Below are 18,443 nucleotides of genomic sequence, written 5' to 3'. Positions count from 1 at the left end.
CGACTCAAAATTATCTACGTGTCGCGAATACATATTTAGTTAAAAATATTGTAAATGTCGATGGTTAAAACATATTTACATTTTTGATATATTAAGTGTCAGAATTTCTGTCAAAATTCGGTAAAATATTAATCTAAAATATCTCGTTTAAAATAAAGTTTGAAGAATTAAGCAAAAATTAAAATATCGTTCCATTTTGCATAGGACACGAAAACTGATATATAAATATAAATTTTCCGTTAATATGAAGTGTAATCAATATCCTTGTATGGATTATTTCTGAAAAATTGGCTAGTTTAGCGTAAGTGATCGATGAACTTACCTTTATTGATGTAATTGTTACAAGTTGACATGGCAACGCGAGTTTATTCCTATTCGAGTCCGACTTTCTACATACATGAGAATCGAGAATGCGACACAAATGTACTGAAGAAACAGTGATCAAGAGTATTTTCACGTTATTTTAAAGGTAATTAATAATAATCATATTTATAAAAAAAAGTGAATATTTATTATTAATAAATAATATTCAACCTTGATAATTTGGATATCAAGGTATTAATCGATTAGGTTTCAACAATGGCAATACGTGGAAAAAGTAAGAAAAAAGGCGGCGGAAAAACTAACGGAAAGAATAATGGAAAAAGTACTAAAGGAGGCAATGGTAATAAAAATAAAGGATCGAAGAAATCGAGAAGAAGTGGTGGGAAAGCACGATTTGGTATGGATATTTTTAACGAAGAAGTGATGGAAAATGCATATTATACATGTCATAACATCATGGACGTGCTTAAATGCCGAGGTTTCCCATGGCCAGAAGCACAGAAAAAGAAAAAAGGAAAAAGAAAGAAATAAATAATTGAACTTGGAAATATGTGCTTCTATGTGGAAAACAGTTTCAATATGATAATATAAATAAATAAAAAAAAATATATGTATATATTCATATACATATAAAACACATATAAATAATTTTTCATGTAATTAATATATTATTGTAGTTGTATTACAATAATCTTGACACGATTTTTTTTCTGAACATTAATTTGAGATTGCCAATACTATTAAAAATATAATTTATTATATCTTTATTATATCTTATCATGTTAACTTTTATATTCCATATTTTTAACACATAAAATAGTTTCAAACTTTAATATATACATAAAAAAACAAAAAATAACTTTTTTGCAACCTAGTAAAAAACTTTATTTCTTTGTATATAAGAAATAAAATATTTTACTTTTATGTTTCTCTTCTATATATCAGTTATTGATGCAAAACTATTGACATAAGCTTCTGTATCAAATTCAAACTCTTTATCACTTGTATTAATAATTGGTCCATTTAAAACGCAATGTAGTGTCACTGTTTCCGCATATGATAAGTCTAATAAAAGCTATTAAAACAATATGATTAATAAAAGTCATATCATATAATGAAATTGAATAATAGTACTATGCTTACTTTTGGTGTGAGCAGAAAATATTGAGAGCTGCCTGGCCGTCCTGTCATTTTAACAAGTAAATTAAAAACGCGATTTTCGTTAATTGCATCCATGCCCTAAAAATTAAATCGCGAAATATTTAAATTATAATAAAAGTATAAAATATATGAATATAAATTATGTAGATATATCATATGCAATGTATAATAATGAACCTGATTAATTTCATCTACACAGCGAAACGGTACGCGCGACAATTCTTGTAAAGCGATCATATAAATGGCAGTAGTTACAGTTCTTTCACCACCGCTTTGAAAATGTCTTGTTAATTCTTGCAGTTCATCCGTATCTCGGAACTTTACTCTGATTTTTAAACCATATTGATCAAAATCCAGCTGGAAATATATTTAGTTAATAAAAGAATTTTAATTTAATATATTACATATGTAGATAAACTTACGACATTTTCACCATGTGCAAGTGTAACTTCGCCAGCGCAATCCATCGCAGAAAAATAAGAACTAAAATTAGTATTTATCCTTTCAATCAGCTGCTCCAATAGTGGTAACCATTTTTCTTTTAATGTATTAATCTCTTTTGTCATTTCTTCTAGTTTAATAGTCTTCTGTTTGACAAATTCAGTCAATTTTTGAATATTACTTTGTATTTCCTCATATTCATGAAGCACCTAAACATAGTAAAAGAAAATACTCAATTATTACTTTTATTACATAAATAATTATATTATATAAATAATTATTACATAAATAATTATATTTTGTAATATGTTAAAAGAATTTTAGTTTTCATTATACTATTTGTTACACTTACGTTCTCGGCATCTACGTTTTTCGCCATACAGAAGACTTTCGCTTGAGCAATATTTAATTCTTTATTTATTTCGTCTATAGTAGCTGGTAATTTTTCAAAAGCTTTATTCAGTAGTTTAAATGCGTTATCTTGTGGATTAATATTATTTGTGCTTGCCAATGCTTCATTATACAGTCTTTCAGCTTCCCTCTTTAAAGGTTGAAATTCTTCGTCGTGTTGCTTAAATGTCCTCTCTGCATTTATAAACGTATCCTTCAATTCTGCAGCCTCATTCTCTTTAATAACTAAAGTTTGTTGCAGTAAAGCTATTGCAAATTTGACTTCGTCATTATTTGTAACACAATTGAAACATTCCTTTAGAATTGTGTTATATTCTTTATACATTTGTAATTGTTTCTTTATAATAGCCTGTGCATTATAAATACAGAATATAAAATTATAAATACAGATTTTGTAAGTTAGACAAGAATATTTATACAATAATATATATTATTTTAAAGCAAACCTTAATCTCTTTAGTGCATGTGGCTTTTATATTATCAATACTTGTTCGCTCCATTTCCAACTGTTCAATTTTCTTAGTAGCTATGCATATTCTGCTCTTCAAGGCTTGAATACTTTGAATATTTTGTTGATATTTATTTCTGTCAGATCGATATTTTTCTAATTCCTTGGTTTCCTCACATATTTTATCTTCTTCCTCTTTAATATCAATTAAGATTTGATTTTTCCTTTCTTGCAAGTTCTTTAATCTAAAGCAAATATATATTGTTATATATTATGTCTAAAGCAGATATATATTGTTATAATATAGTGTTGCATTTTTTAATATACCGTTCTTGAAGTCCTTGTACTTTTAATTTATCTAGAATAATCGATAGCAAGCCATTTCCATTGACTTGTGATATTCTGGTCGATGTTGTGCGTGTGTATCTAGATATATTCACAGAATAAATGTTGTTCTCTACAAAGAAAATTTTATTGAATTATTTAAAATAATAATTGTTAGAATAATTAATTTAGAAATTTGTATTCATAAGGTTCAATGTGTATGAAAATTTACTCACCACTAAAGTAACAGCTTAAGTTGCGGGGTATACGATCTGTATTATTTTCGACTTCATTGGTCCCGACAGGAATATTATTTAATTGATACATTGAAACCAGATATGTCATTATGACAGGTGGTGCTTCAATAAGTGATGCTAAATAATGCTTGAAGCCAAATTTTTTAATGTCTTGTAATGGTATATTTGGTGGCATAATTTTTTTGGTGGTATCAGAATAAATTGCATTAACTTGCAATTTTTGTTGATCTCTCAAGTACTTCAGTAGCAAATTCATATCCTGTTTGTTCTCACATGTGAATGCGACTAAATCTCGAAAGGATATTATGTTTTCTAAATACTTGGCATATGAAGCCTCTTTTACATTGATACTGAGCAACATGGGCTCATACACTGTAGCCGAAAATTTATCACGATTCTCTCTCAACCAAAGCACACCTTTATATGCGTCAGGACTAGTTCGTTTCAAGAGTTCTAAACGCTTCACATCAATATTCAGAGACTGACATTCTGCTTGTGTAGCTATAATCATAATTCCAATTGATAAATTTACCAGCAAATAAATACAATGAATGTAAACTAAAAATAATATAATATGCAAGTTTATTTCTACCTCTTATTTCATAACCAATTTTTTCTTCTTCGTGTTTTAATAAATTCTTTTTATTGGTGAAATTATCCATTATTCTTCTATGTCCCTCCATATTGCTTGCTACATTCTGCAATTGCTTTACTAAACTTTCCTCTAAAACATATAATACATATATTGAATTGTATATAATATTATAGTACATATACATTTTCTTTTTTTCTCATCAATTTATTATTATTCTAAATTAAATCACCAATTACAAACCTGTTCCAATCTCATTAATCATAAGAGAAAAATCATTTTCCAATTTGCTTTTCTGCTGTTGTGCAAGTTTAATATCTTGATCCCGATTCTGTTCTGCTTGAATTCTACATGAACATGTATTCTCAGATTCTTTAATCCTGTTTTCACAACTAAGAATCTCATTTATTACGCTCTTTAATTTTGTACTTTTAGCATTAACTTTGTTGTTCTGAAAATGTGTATTTAAAATTATTGATATAGAATTATACTATTAATATAAATCAAATAATTTTTTTAATATAACGATCTTATTTTGTATTACTTACATGATCATTTAATGAATTTTTTAATGTCATCATATTAAACTTCATTTTCTCAAGTTTTTTATTTATTGGTATCAATTGAGCATCTATTGACTGCATTTCTTTTGCTGCTATATCTCTGATTTTCTTAGACTGTAATAAGATTTCAATAAAAATATAATATAGTACAAAATATTATTTGATAATATCACATATATCATATAGCAAATAAAATTAATTTTTGTATACCTGCACTAATTTTCTGCGCATTTCCTCATACAGCATCCATGTCTTTTTTTGTTTCAGTGTTGTAATTTTTTTCTTTATCAATTTTCTTTCTTTTATTGTACTGACAGTTTGTTGCAACCCATCACGTCTTTGAACTTTAGATTCCAATAGTCGTTTTTTATTTGCTATGTCAGACTCTAATTCCTTGAAATGGATTCTTTGTTTCTTCAATTGTAGATGATATTCTAACAGTTTTGGATCTCCGACAGATCTTTCAGTATTTTCTAACAAACCTTGGGGATCCATTTTTGAAAAATCTTGCACTTTATCTTGTGGTAGAAATTGACAAAGATTATCAACCTATAAAAAGCAATAAAAGCAAAGTGTCTTCAAAAAATATATTTTGTGAAAGACTATATAATAAAGCAATATACCTGAATATTAAGACTGGATGTGAATTCTTGTACAGCTTTTGCAGATGATTGAGCACCGTTAATCATCCATTTAGATGTTCCTTCTTTGGTAAAAATCCTGACTATCACATGATCCCTTTTATTGCCATTCTTCAAATGAATTTCTATCTTTGCGGATTGACATCCATACTTAACATATTCTCCTATATGAAGCGCTCGTCCAATGATATTAGGTCTGCCACCTAAGCCAAGAACTATAGCGGCAACAATAGTGGACTTGCCAGATCCATTAGGTCCAACAATAACATTGAGATATCTGGTAGGATTCACTATAGCGCTATCATAAGTCCTGTTGAAAAATATTGAAAGAGTACATTAAATTATAAATCATACAATAGATAATACAATAGATAATGTATAATACAAGACAATATAATATAATACAATACATAATATTCAATAAATAATATATTAATATAAAAAAAATTATAGTTTCTTTCATTCTTACACAAAATTTTCCAGGATAATGCGGGTGATAATTCCTTTCTCGATATTGTCGCCCATTTTATTAGGTTAAATTAAGAGAGTTAGATCTCAATATTTATAAAAGATGATTACGGAACAAATAAGTAGATAAATGAAGCTCGCTAATAACAATTGAAGAGTTTCCAACGATAAAAGTGAGATGATTGACTTTTTTTTTTATTTAATTTATACTTGCAAACCGCCGCGTGTATCAAATGACGCCGTTCTATAAGATTGTACATACATACAGGTTTATATGAAATCACCATTATGTACCGCCAAACGAAATTAGAGACATCTAGTGACGAGTTGCAATAATCAGTTCGAAAAAAGGAAAGAAGATTCAGCGGATTCAACAGTTGGACAATATTATGAGATTTTCCAATGTAATTTGACGCTGATTGGTTGAATCTGAAGCGGCCTTTTCATTGACGCTAGAAACCAGCGGCAAATGGGGATCTAATGACTAAATTTGCCGCTTGTCTTAATGGAGGGAGAAGTAGCGGCAAAACATGCGAGACAAACATACTTTCTTTCACTCTAATTGTACTAGTGTAACAGTGCAGCTAAAAAGAACAGACCCACAATTACAAATTACTACACTTGAATTTGCCACTGGTTTCTAACGTCAATGAAATTGCAATTGAATTCGCTGAATACGGCCAATATAATTATAAAAGTTTCTAGACGTACTAATCACGTGATAACATTTTAAAAAAATATATAAAATTTAATAAAATATTATAAATACTAATAATAATAAAATATTTATAAATTTATAAATTCATAAAAAGTAGAATTTAGCTTTTAAGATTTATATATAAAACTGATAAATATATTAATTTTTTTATTTCACAAAAGTAAAATATATCAAATTGATAAAATATAAAAGGGATATTGTAAAAATCTAGTAAAATGTTTTAATTATTTTCGAGTTGGTAAACAATATATTGACTGTAAAAAATCTATTTTTTAAGCTCATAATAAAATTTATTTTTTCTGACATTATGTATTAATATAACACATTTTTTATCATCTTTTTTACTTATACATATATATATATATATATATATATATATATATATATAGTATATACACATATATTGTAACAAAAATATTATACAAAATAGTTTGCATTTATTATAGTTTGTATTAATTATGCTCGAGCATTTCCAATAAATGAAATAGATAGATTCTTTTAAAAACTTCTTATTGTTAGTTTTTTTACACAGAAATTGTTATAATTATTGCAGATAATTTATAACGGATGAAGTTTTTGAGAATCTTAGAAACACTTCGTTTAAACTGTCTATAAAAATTGTTTTTGTATCGATTTGTATTGATAAATAGCTTTGACAAACTGGAAAATGTTATGAGATGAGAAGAATTTAATAGCATAATACAATATATAGGTTTTTTTACAATGAATTTTATATTGATTTTTTGTTTAACATAATATAGGATATTTTAAAATGAATTTTTCGTTCTTAATATAATATGCAATAACGTATAATTATATATCAAAATATTTTTTTTCTAGATATTCAAAGATACTTCAGCTATGGATTCAAAGATACTTCAGCTATCATATATCACATTTTTACTTAAGTTTTTGTTATATTATTAATATGATTATCATTGCATTATAAAGATAGATAATAAACGTCTTTACTCTACTTTATGTGAAACGTCATGAATCAAATATACGTTAAATACTAGAAATATTGAAAACGGAAATATTTATGTAAAACAAAAATGCGAGTGCGCCGAATCAAACAAAATTATGTAAAATGCTCGTGCATGAGTTAAAATTTTGCGCATTCAAACAATATATACATTGTATGGAGAATATTCAAATAAGCAACAATATATAATAAATATTCATTTATGTTAAACAGCTCTTTTAAATTTTAATAGCGCTTTATATGTGTTTAATATGCCTTTATATTTCAGAGTTATTATTGCGCTCATCACAAGAAGATATGCACAAGAGAGACTTTAAAAGCAATCGCCTTCTTTTACATTTATATATTAGTTAAACATATATTTTTATATTAGATAAACATCAGATGAGATGTATTCATAAATAAGTCATTATATAATTGCGTCATTATATAAATGTGAGTGTGTATGTGTGTGTGTGTGTGTGTGTGTGTGTGTGTGTGTGAATGTGTATCATTTATAATAAACTCTAATATACTAACAATTATTTTGTCTATTTTACAAATGCATTTTTATAATTTTTAAGCTTTAAACAAAAATGAAACATAAAAATAATATAAAGAACATGATAAGAAATAAAACATATGTATGCGATACAAGTAATCTATGACCAACTATAGACGATCAATTACAAGGTAGACTAAAATATAAAATAAGTAAATCTGTGTGGCAATCCTATAATTATCTTTGATATATAAAAGGAATGTCTTTTCCTTCTTCTATAAATTCTTTAATCAATTTGAATATCTCGACAATCTTGTGAAAGAAAAATCAACTCTTTGATCAAAGAATCCATAAGTTAAAGAAGATACCGTAAATTTGGAATATATGATCATTACATAATTATATTACATATATGATTATTTAGAATTTATTGGAGACATTTTTATAAATTTGAAACTTCAATTTCATTTTGCTATTAATGAATTTTTTATTTCAATTATTCTCATGTTTTTCATTGAAAGTAGGAACGTAATCATACTTAATGTTTAATGTTTAATTTTCAAAAGCAACTCGAACAACTTGTTAAAAGTATGTTTGTCCTTCAAGTTTCACTTATCAATGATAATTTGATGAAGTTTCGTAAAGACGCATTACCATAATGATAATATTTGTGCCATTTCATCCCTTTTCTTGTCGCTTTGAATACAAAAAAAACCAGTCAGTTTTGAATAATTTGTTGTCTATAAACCATAACATACTTGTTAACAATTTTCATCAGTCGAGGGAATATGTCGATTAATTTTAATCTAGATAATAGCATTTGTCCTTGCATCATAACTCGGTTTATCAACATTACATTCATTACGCATACGCCTTTCGCGGCGATCTATATCAGTGTTTCTCAAAACACGTATAATTCAACAACGCTTTAGTATATAATATTATATACAAATTATATTTGTTTTAATAGATTCGTGAGAATAATTTGTAACTTATAATCATACGTGCAAATTATGCTCGTAGAATAAATATCGAGATGGCAGTATATTTTTTGGATCGAAGTAAAAAATTTTTATATTTAATGTTATAATAAAGGAAATATTAAATATATAATTCTCGGAGAAATGTGTGGATCCAACATCCTGCACGCATAATACATGTATAAGAATGTAAAAACTAGATGGCCGTTATTAACGGATCTTTGAGAGCTACTGAGTCACGTGGATACTGCACAGCCGATGCTTCCTGTTTCGTGTGTACAGATGATTCGCCTTATGTGCGATCTAGATGCACAAGATGATGGGTCGTATGTCATAGCAATTACACATCATTACTTTAAGCGCTGCATCCCAAGGGTGACAAATACCGATCGAAGAGTGCCATGGTTACTTCATGGCTAACAAATAATCCCTGCGGCTTCTGTCTTGCTATTCGACGCAGGAACTCTTCGCAGTTTCGTACTTCAACTCGCCGGATATAGACAGACATCACGAAGAGTTTATGTCAAGAAAGATAAATTTAGAAGCTACACTCTTAGAGAAGAAGCACTCGCAATTAAGCTCTCATTAATGCTGAAAGTGCATTAATAATGTGATAATAATTAATAATTATCTCAATCTACGATTTAGATCATTACTCTCCATGACACTTCGTTGATCATGCTCCGTCCGTCATCGAAGTTTCAAGGACGAGCCAAAGGTAAAGTACGAAAAAGATGGCGGCTGTTCCACGCGACGGACTTTCAATCTTTGATGTATCCCTGTTTCATTTTTTGCCGGATTATTGGAATATTTCCGTACAAGATTAGCGCTTCGACCTTCGAGATCTCGAGACCGCGTTACATCACGTCGACCATTGTCCTGTGCATCTTCTGCATTACTGGACTGGCGATATTTTATGAGATGGATATTTCCGCAAGGATCGAATTTGCCGGCGTACCTGCGGCTCTTCAGGCTAACTGCTTCTTCTTATTAGGCACTTTCATAACGATTGTCACGTACATCTTGAGCGCTCCGCGAATGCGCTTGCTCCAGATTATATTGGATATCTCTTCAAGGCTACCTCCTGAAACATACGAGAAGCTATCTAGACTAATCCATGCCAAGGACATCCTCGGATTTATTCTTCTAATGGCGCAAGCACCCAACTGTTACTCCGAAAATTATCTCAATAGCTTAGTCAAGATCTTTGCGCTGTACATCGTTTTGGTAGTCTTTCAGATGGATATGCTATACATGAATTGCGTTTGTGTACTGAAGGCTTGTTTTAAAAAGATCAATGATAATCTGGCGAATCTGCGAGAACTCGTGGTAAATGACGAGCCGCATCTCCTTAGACGGATCTACCATGAGCAAAGGAATCCGTTCTTGCTGATGGAGCTTAAGGCTCTGAAGAAACGGCATCTGATGGTCAGTGACGCGGTACAACTGCTGAACGTGATTTTTAGTCTACAGCTCCTTGCTACCATAGTCATAACCTTCGCCGAGATCACTTTCAGCCTATATTTTTATATAGTGCAACAACAAAACGGCGTAGCTCTCGTCAATTTGGACAAACAGATCTGGTTTCAATATTACATTACATCCATCTTGTATTTTTCTATAAAAATAGCGTTGATAGTGTGGGCTTGCGAGACCGCCAAGGACCAGGCTCTGGAGATTGGCACAACTGTCCACGAAGTGCTCATCAACACTAGTGATAAACAGATCAAAGACGAGGTAACACAAATGCAATATAATATATGTAATATAATTTGTAATATATATATATATATATATATATATATATATAATTTAATTTATATAATTTAATTCTCACGGAAATGAGTGCACTGATATAATTTTATTATATTTAAATTTATGCATTTATAATAATGTTTTTAAATTTTTTATGTCAACTTATTACGCGATCTGATATTGCAGTTACAGCTGTTTTCTTTGCAAATACTGCATCGAGAGAATGCATTCTCTGCGAAAGGTCTCAACGTGGACGCGTCGCTTCTCACTGCGGTGAGTAATCGATCATTTGATGTTATTAACTAAAAAATATCACGTTTATTTTGTAATTTTGCTTGTAGATAGTGGGTAGCATCACCACGTACTTGTTAATCTTAATACAATTCTTATACACAACGCATACTTGCAGTGAGAAAGCTTCAAATATTACACAAATAATTTAATTAAAAGAAAGCACATAATTAAAAAAAAAGAAATGTTTTTTTAAGTATGTTGGAAATACTCTTTTTCCATACATATTGTGACGAATAGAATATTTTATTATTCAATGTATTATATTTGTATAGAGACACGTGTTCATATAAATTATGTAAAGAGACAACCTTGAAAACCTTGTACCCTTTTCTCCATATGTGTGTCAACAATCAGCTGCAAGTAAATATTTATTTTTTAATATTTCATTTTCTGAAATGCACCGCAATAAGTACATTTATACAGAATATTATGTTTTATAATTCATTAAATATACGCCACATAAATTTAACTGTTCTTGCGATAAAATAAGATTAAAGTAAATTGATGCAAATATTAATAAACCAATACAATTTGAATACTCATTTTTAAGATATGCAAAAATATATATATTTAATATTCTAAATTCCATCAGATAACACTATTATACATTATGTTGCAATGATTATCAATGTAACTCTTAATAATGCAGATATGAATAAAAAAATAAATTTATGTGTTTAAAATTTTCTTCATTGACGTCATGCATTGATGGCAATATACTAATAGAAATTCAGCGATAAATGCAATCTTGGAAGTTTACAATTATATCTCAATATTTTCTCCATGGAATGGATTGCGCTGCTCTCTCTCTCTCTTTCTCTCTCTCTGCAACTGTTGCGATGTAATTTTGAAAAATTTCATTATCACCACAGAATTCTTATCACTAGAGAATAACTTACGGCAACTTTTGACCCTATCGTTTTGTCCCGATCGCAAAGTCGCCTCATATCCCTGAAACTTCTATAATAAGCACGTATTTTGCATTTTGAAGCAATAAAGACTTATCATTTGGTCGAAGCTATTCAACAATTCGTTATCTCGTATTTATAAAAAGAAATGAAGATGCCGTCTTCGGTATCATGTCAACGATTGAATAAAGTAGATAATAAAATGAGTTCATGGAAACACGCATATGAAATAAATAAAGAGCAACTTATAAGGAACCGGTATTACAGATGTGAAATAATAATAGGTATATTACGTCTACAACGGTTTGTATTATTTAATAGTGATGGCGGCGACCTCGAAGAGCTGACGCTTTCATTCAGTGCGGAGGCATGCAGGGTGTAGCCGGATCGCGATCTATTGTCGTCAAGGTTAACGTTCTACTGCGCGATAATATCCTAACATAGTCGCAAAGGTTAATTTAGATTAAAAGGCTAAATGCGTTAATGATTCCAATCTTACTTTAATGTCGCGACGCGAGAATCGTGGCAAATAGACAACAGATGTTTACCGTATGTGTGAGCGGCACGGATACTTTATAAAGCAGCGAGATAAATCTCGACATACGCGCAAATATCGGTTGAATAAATTATTTCAAGTAAGTCGCGATGTTGTTTAATCTAGACACCGGTCCAGACGAATATATTCCAGCAATCTGAATTGATTGCGATTGCGCCATCAGCGCGCAGGTAAAAATATGCATGGTTTTCGTCGCAAATTGAAAAAAAAAACGATGTACAAAAACTAAAATGTCAACGGATCAAAGTCAGAAAACGAAATGATCGATCCGAAAGGAGTTAAAAATATGTATTGCGTTACATAATACAATGATAAGCGGACTCTGAATGAACAACTTTCCTTTTGTTAAGATAACTGATTATAATTTTATATCAATTACTTATGCCATTGATAACGAACACTTTTGAGACGGAATAACATTATATTATCAAGGCGAGATGACGCAGGCAATTTTTTTTCAAAGCTTCAACGCTGAGAGAAAAATTTGATCGATGCGTACTCGCGACAAATATTGACTTTTCTCACGGAAGAAAAATCGATTTCAAATTCCCCCAACAAAATTCATAAACGACAGATGCTTTATTCGATCTAGAACACTGTGTTGCGTATGCAATCGAGGGTCTTTTGCGAAACTATCACCGTGTTTGCGTTGTATTTACAACACAGGGGTACAAATCGCAAACTGTACCCCTATCAATCGCCTGCGGGGCAACGATACAATCTCACGCATATTACATTAAGGATGTTTTGTATATACAATCCCAGCAAAAAGTAGCTGAAAATCAATATTGACGAATATATCCACTTTTGGTGTATTTTGAATATGAGAAATTGTGTGGAATTTTATAATTTGATCTTAGCTACAGTGCAGAGATGCATTTTTTAATATTTATTGCGTTTTTACTGAAATATTCCGAATTTTGTTAATCGAAATGATTAACTTTTGGCAGAGAATTTCTTGTGACAGATACATGGCTAACTTCATTGAATTATATTTAATATCTTTTTAACCAGTTAGTGCTTGTATAATATTATTTGACCAAATATTTCCTCTGTATCTAAACTTGCAAATTTTAAACAAATTCTGAATATTATTTCTGAATGTTTTTTTTGTCATTTGAATCGACGTGGTTATACACAGAGAAATATGTATACTGTATTCAAGTAAATATTATTTATTTTAAGTATATCATAAGTTTGTATTTCCGCAAATGTATCATAAGTTTACCACAAGCATTAAATTTAATTGAATATATTCTGAATTTTAGTAAGTGCAGTATTTTAGTCAAGAATATTAAATTAAAACAAAAATTTGCTTACTACAAGAGTTGACGTAAAGTAAGTTTGATTTGTCTTTGATACAACTTTACAATATTCTTAAAGAGAAAAATTCTTCTTTTGAGTACATGATAATGAGATTTTCTAACACTTGTGACGAGTATATTTTAAGATTATTATCAAGAATATATTCTTTGTTGAAGAACTATTACTTAAAAGAAGAAAAATAAACTGAGTAATCGCTTTTTTTGGCAGTAGAATGATATTTTTCTCTGTGTACGTTTCCTATAAGAATATACATATGTTAATTCGATGCAAAGTAAAATCCTTATAACTTGTGAACGCTTTCAAAATTGAATCGATCTCAAAATTGTACTGAAGATTCGAAACATATGTAAGGACATTCTGTACAATTTTCATTAAATTCTCATAAATATTTTGAAAATAGGCACAAAACATCTTAATATTAACGTGTATATACGATCCTTTTAGAGAACCGAAGTTCCGTTGTTTTGGCTAATTCTGGCGGCGGCAGCGACGGCGACAGAGGAGGCGCGGCGAGGCGAGGCGAGGCGAGGCGAGGCGAGGCGAGGCGAGGCGAGGCGAGGCGTGGGGAGGGGAGGGGAAGGGGAGGGAACGCGCAGTGCGCGCGTAGATCACGCGATTGCGCGATCGCGTCTCATCGCGCGCCGCGGCGCCTCTCTTTGACGCAATTGTCAGTGCCGCGCCGACCGCTGCGCCGAGTAAACGTTGGGGGTTGTTATTCTTGTACGTCCGTCCATCGCGAGTGTTTCCTCGCGCGTCGGAATCTTCCCGACGAATAACAAATCTTGCTCAACCGAGTGAGGTCGTGTTCCTTGAAGCGAGCGATGAAATATTGAGCGTGGCGAAAGGAAGACGTAAAAAAAAACTCGTGTATCTCGCGTTAAAGAAGTCTCGAGAGGCGAGTGATGAAAAATTGAGGTGCTTCGAGCGCGACGAAACGGAGACGTAAAAAAAAAAGACGAGGAAAAAAAGCGTCTCGTGTTGAAGAAGAATAACGCGAAAGATAATACAGAACAATTGTGTGATCTTCGCGTGCATTACAGTGAGAGAAATCGTACCTGAATCGAACTGAAATAGGTCGGCATTTGGAGTAGGACACAAAAGGGGCGGCGTGCGATCTCATACCGATGCAAAAACGCGGCCTTGCCCGCGGATTTTTAATGCCGCGCCATCGTCGCGTTTCCACAGGCTTCTCTCGTATTCGCATTCACGGTAGCGAGACCGAGTCTCTTTGGGATATAAACAACCAGACACGTAATCGGCGAGCCATCGGCGCGAGTGGGACGCAGCGACTTTAATTCGCGCATGAGAGAGCGCCGTCGATCTACGTTGCAGCTGTGCTTAAAGAGGCGCAAAGGCGCTTCTTGAGACTCATTTCCCGTCTCCCAACGAGAAGAGTAAGTTAGCGGTATATGTATGTCTCTTATTAATTGCGCGGTATTTCCCACGACGTGTATTGCAATCGGGAAGGTGGCTATTACTACGGCTTACAATTAATTTTGCCCCTAATCGATAACGAGAAGTCGAGCGCTATCTCGTTTGGTTAAATTTCGTCATACGATTGTTAAAGAATTTTCAGTTGTACGCAACAAACCGTAATTAAAGCTGCTTATCGCACGGGAAGTTAATTGCCGAGCGGTTTTAAAACTTACTAGTATTGTCTCGATATAATGTTTATCTGTTCGAAAATTGACTATTTCAACCAGCATATTAAGTTAAAGACCTCAAAGACGCCGCTTATTGCACACATACATAAACACATTTTTGTCCGATATCTTAAACAAATTCGTATCCATTCGTCTTGAATTTTTTACAAAATTTGCGGAGCGATATATGATTATACTTGCAAACTGATATCGTAAAGGCTTTGTTAAAAATTATCATTAAGAAAATAGCACGGATAATAAAACAGAGAAGATTGGATTCGTGCTATATTTGTGTCGGCGCGACTTGTATCGTCAATCCTGCTGAGACAACGGAGCTGCCAAGAGCTGTGGATGAAGCATTTGGCGCACTTTGCGGAATTGTTAGGGCACTGTCTCTCGTTATAAGAGCGTGTGACTCATCTAATTCATATAAAAGTAATAATGATTGTTTATTCGAAAAAATATTGAAAAAAAATCAACATTAAATTGAACATGTCGCTTTCAAAAGAGACTCACTAGAGACTCACTATCTAATTCTTTCGATAGTCGATAATTTTTTTAATCTATTAGATTTACTCGTTTTATCTATTAGATTTACTCGTTTAATCTATTAGATTTACTCGTTTTATCTATGATACATATTACTTTCATTGTTGATTATCGAGTTCCAATCAATGTTGTAATCGATTTCAAAAAAGATAGCAGCTAAAAGAATCAACTTTCGAAACTCTTGTCGTGAAATCTTTAAGTAATCATGATTGTAAACAAGAATTCATTTTTAAATCGGTTTATGTTTAAAAATAATTTAGATAAATCTGCGAAAAGATTTAATTGTTAATTAAAAATTTTACATTTAAAAGAATTAAAAATGTGGTTAATGTAGATTCGAGTCGTTAGGGTTAGTGCAAGTTTTGCAGGCGAGAATTCACGGCGGAAGTCAGTGAACTTTTTGTAGAATGTACGCGACGTGATAGACATGACGTTTCCGTTAGACGTGCTCGACCACGCAATAGCGTCTTTGAGTTATTACACGGTGTTAACAGAGACTAACGAGAATTTATGAACGCGACAATGAGTCGTCTAGTTGTCGACAGTATGCGGCGAATGGTTCTCATACCAGACTCCTAAAGAGAGAGAGAGAGAAAGAGAGCGCATTGCGCTCTTCTATTTCAAACTATTTCTGAAACTTACTATCTAATTTTTTATTCGATAATTTTTTAATCTATTAGATTGTTGCTCTAAATCAACATTTCCTCATCTATGTACATATTGCGTTGTTGATGGCTTATCGAATTCTAATCAATGTTGTTTGTCATCGGCTTCGAAAAAGATGGCAGCGGAAAAAACCAAAACTAAAAACTTTGACTATTGTCTTATGGATTTTTTCATTATTTTACAGGATATATTCGTTTGTCTCTCCTGCGCTATAGTTCTGTTCCCGACAAATAAACATCACATCATCAGCGACGTCAATCATTATTTGATTCACACTTATTGCTCGACTCGTTCTTTATCATCATGCAAAGCTGGTGTGGCACAACGGCAAAATGCATTAAAAAATGTCGGAGACGGATTGAATCAACTTGTATCAACTTGAATCAACTTGCTAATATTGTGTGATAAAATTCGGCGTGAGCAAACACGATTATCGTCTCGCCGAAACTTGCGTATAACATGTTTCAATTTTCATTCAAGGTAATTTCGAGTCCGTGGTAATTATAAAATATCTAACGTGTCGAAATGATGTGAATGAAAAATGTTCGTGTCGAATTTCGATGAGCAAATCGTACCATGAATTATCGTTTTCACGTCACTGGGATAAAGCGAATAAGCGATTTTACGAACTCTCCGATGTATGGGTATATCTAGACAAATCGTGGTGTGTTATGCGCCATTTATCATTGTACGTCGCATTTATTATCCACCGTGCGGTCACACGCGCGCTATAAAAGCGCGGCGATTAAAAATGTGCTCGCGAGAGCGGAGTGTTATCCATCTACACGCGCCTACTTCCAGGGTTAACTGAAAGATTATCGCTTTTTTTTTCTCGCGCACAAAATTTTGCGAACGATCTTGCATCCAATACTTTTATGTTACGCACGATAAAATATGTATTATATTTTAGAAAGTTTTTTTTTATATAATAATTTTTTTAAAACAGTCGACGCTCTTTTTCTACTCGAAAAGAGGTCGATTCTTTTTGTCACGATTTCTTTAAAAGATTCTTTTCGGTTTGAAATAATTTCAATAACCTTTTAATAGCCTTTAATACTTTATTTTTATTTTCACATAGCTTATCGAGGAGATTGCGCGAGGCGCTCGAACGATAACGTGAGAATCGATTTCCGAAGTTATGGCCGACGCGATAATTGTGTACGATTATACGGCGAGAAATTGCGAAAATACGAAATAACGTACACACACGTGAAGCAAACCCGAAGGAATGCGGACTCGCTATTTTATTCGAAAATAGCTCGTGCCTTCACTTTTATCAACAACCGCTCGCTCTCTCCTCCGAGATCCGCCTCCGATCGCTCCTCGATCGCTCCTCGATCGCGCGACCTTGCCCGTGATAGTCACTGTCACGATTCTAGTCGATCGGAGATCTAGTATCGAACGAATATCCGATCCACTTGGGAAAACATATCGTAATTCACCGCCTTTGTTAGAATTAATCGATTCATTCATTTCGAGGTCGTTTACGACGCTGCGCACAATGCGAGTTTAGATAATATACTTATTAACTCGTGAGTTAATTTCCTGAGACAATACCTAGCCTCAAGCAAATAGGTTTCGCGCGAGTAACGTATGCAATTTAAAGCTCGCGCGTGGGAATTATTCTAATTTTGTCATCTCGCCCACATATATATTTGCGGCGTCTCGATTACGCGACTAGAATTTCGATTTACGTCAGATTTGCATTTCTCCTTTCGCGAGAACAAACAGCTTTCGAATTGCTTTTGCGCAGTTTACACTACCAATTACGTCGTTAAGACTTTCATTTATCTCATATATCTCCGTGATTGCTACACTTCTGCGTTGCTTCACTCCTCTCTCGCGATCTAACTGCGACACAATCCGGAGCTCGCCGGGCACGTCGAGTTCTCGACCAAGTTTTCGATTCGTGACGTTACCTTTTCGCGGCATTAATTATACACGGGAGGAAA

General features: G+C 32.2%; 4 protein-coding genes across 6 annotated transcripts in view; 3 read left to right on the top strand and 1 right to left on the bottom strand.

Moving 5' to 3' along the window:
• The first annotated feature begins 194 nt into the window (after positions 1 to 194).
• LOC109610549 (small lysine-rich protein 1) lies at positions 195 to 926 on the top strand. 2 transcript variants are annotated; one of them, XM_020029861.2, is made up of 2 exons: positions 195 to 469; positions 571 to 926. In XM_020029861.2, exon 2 carries the CDS (start codon positions 580 to 582, stop codon positions 853 to 855), a length of 276 nt encoding a protein of 91 aa, XP_019885420.1. In that variant the 5' UTR covers positions 195 to 469; positions 571 to 579; the 3' UTR covers positions 856 to 926. The 2 variants fall into 2 exon arrangements, with proteins under 2 accessions (XP_019885420.1, XP_019885419.1); XM_020029860.2 differs by having other exon boundaries at positions 202 to 469; positions 556 to 921.
• Positions 927 to 1,237: 311 nt separating this feature from the next.
• Positions 1,238 to 5,902, bottom strand: LOC105258818 (structural maintenance of chromosomes protein 5). Its single transcript, XM_011270331.3, has 14 exons — positions 5,632 to 5,902; positions 5,145 to 5,472; positions 4,732 to 5,070; positions 4,507 to 4,635; positions 4,202 to 4,409; positions 3,959 to 4,090; positions 3,346 to 3,867; positions 3,113 to 3,242; positions 2,784 to 3,030; positions 2,279 to 2,686; positions 1,908 to 2,135; positions 1,663 to 1,842; positions 1,468 to 1,563; positions 1,238 to 1,399 (listed from the first exon to the last, which is right to left on the bottom strand). The coding sequence occupies exons 1-14, from the start codon at positions 5,685 to 5,687 to the stop codon at positions 1,259 to 1,261; spliced, it is 3,144 nt and encodes a 1,047-aa protein (XP_011268633.2). The 5' UTR covers positions 5,688 to 5,902; the 3' UTR covers positions 1,238 to 1,258.
• Positions 5,903 to 8,935: 3,033 nt separating this feature from the next.
• On the top strand, positions 8,936 to 17,369 carry LOC105258842. Of its 2 annotated transcripts, none has more exons than XM_025411656.1 (3): positions 8,936 to 10,531; positions 10,736 to 10,822; positions 16,676 to 17,369. In XM_025411656.1, exons 1-3 carry the CDS (start codon positions 9,473 to 9,475, stop codon positions 16,871 to 16,873), a joined length of 1,344 nt encoding a protein of 447 aa, XP_025267441.1. In that variant the 5' UTR covers positions 8,936 to 9,472; the 3' UTR covers positions 16,874 to 17,369. The 2 variants fall into 2 exon arrangements, with proteins under 2 accessions (XP_025267441.1, XP_011268680.1); XM_011270378.2 differs by lacking the exon at positions 16,676 to 17,369 and adding an exon at positions 10,891 to 11,070.
• The window catches only part of LOC105258817, a 34,879-nt gene continuing 30,729 nt past the window's right edge, over positions 14,294 to 18,443 (top strand). The window contains exon 1 of the mRNA XM_011270328.3: positions 14,294 to 15,027. The gene's annotated coding sequence lies outside the window, so the exon portion shown is untranslated. The remainder of the gene's footprint in view (positions 15,028 to 18,443) is intronic.

Source organism: Camponotus floridanus, unplaced genomic scaffold, assembly GCF_003227725.1.
Source record: "Camponotus floridanus strain SB8 unplaced genomic scaffold, Cflo_v7.5 scaffold41, whole genome shotgun sequence".
Lineage (NCBI taxonomy): Eukaryota > Metazoa > Arthropoda > Insecta > Hymenoptera > Formicidae > Camponotus > Camponotus floridanus.
This window is presented reverse-complemented; position numbering and strand designations above follow the sequence as displayed.

Coding starts and splice junctions, on each gene's coding strand:
- LOC109610549 (XM_020029861.2), top strand. CDS start 580: ATGGCAATACGTGGAAAAAGTAAGAAAAAAGGCGGCGGAAAAACTAAC.
- LOC105258818 (XM_011270331.3), bottom strand. CDS start 5,687: ATGGGCGACAATATCGAGAAAGGAATTATCACCCGCATTATCCTGGAA. Junction 3,243..3,345: donor CTTAAGCTGTTACTTTAGTG/GTGAGTAAATTT, acceptor TTTTCTTTGTAG/AGAACAACATTTATTCTGTG. Junction 1,564..1,662: donor GTGTAGATGAAATTAATCAG/GTTCATTATTAT, acceptor TTTAATTTTTAG/GGCATGGATGCAATTAACGA.
- LOC105258842 (XM_025411656.1), top strand. CDS start 9,473: ATGCTCCGTCCGTCATCGAAGTTTCAAGGACGAGCCAAAGGTAAAGTA. Junction 10,532..10,735: donor ATAAACAGATCAAAGACGAG/GTAACACAAATG, acceptor CTGATATTGCAG/TTACAGCTGTTTTCTTTGCA. Junction 10,823..16,675: donor ACGCGTCGCTTCTCACTGCG/GTGAGTAATCGA, acceptor ATTATTTTACAG/GATATATTCGTTTGTCTCTC.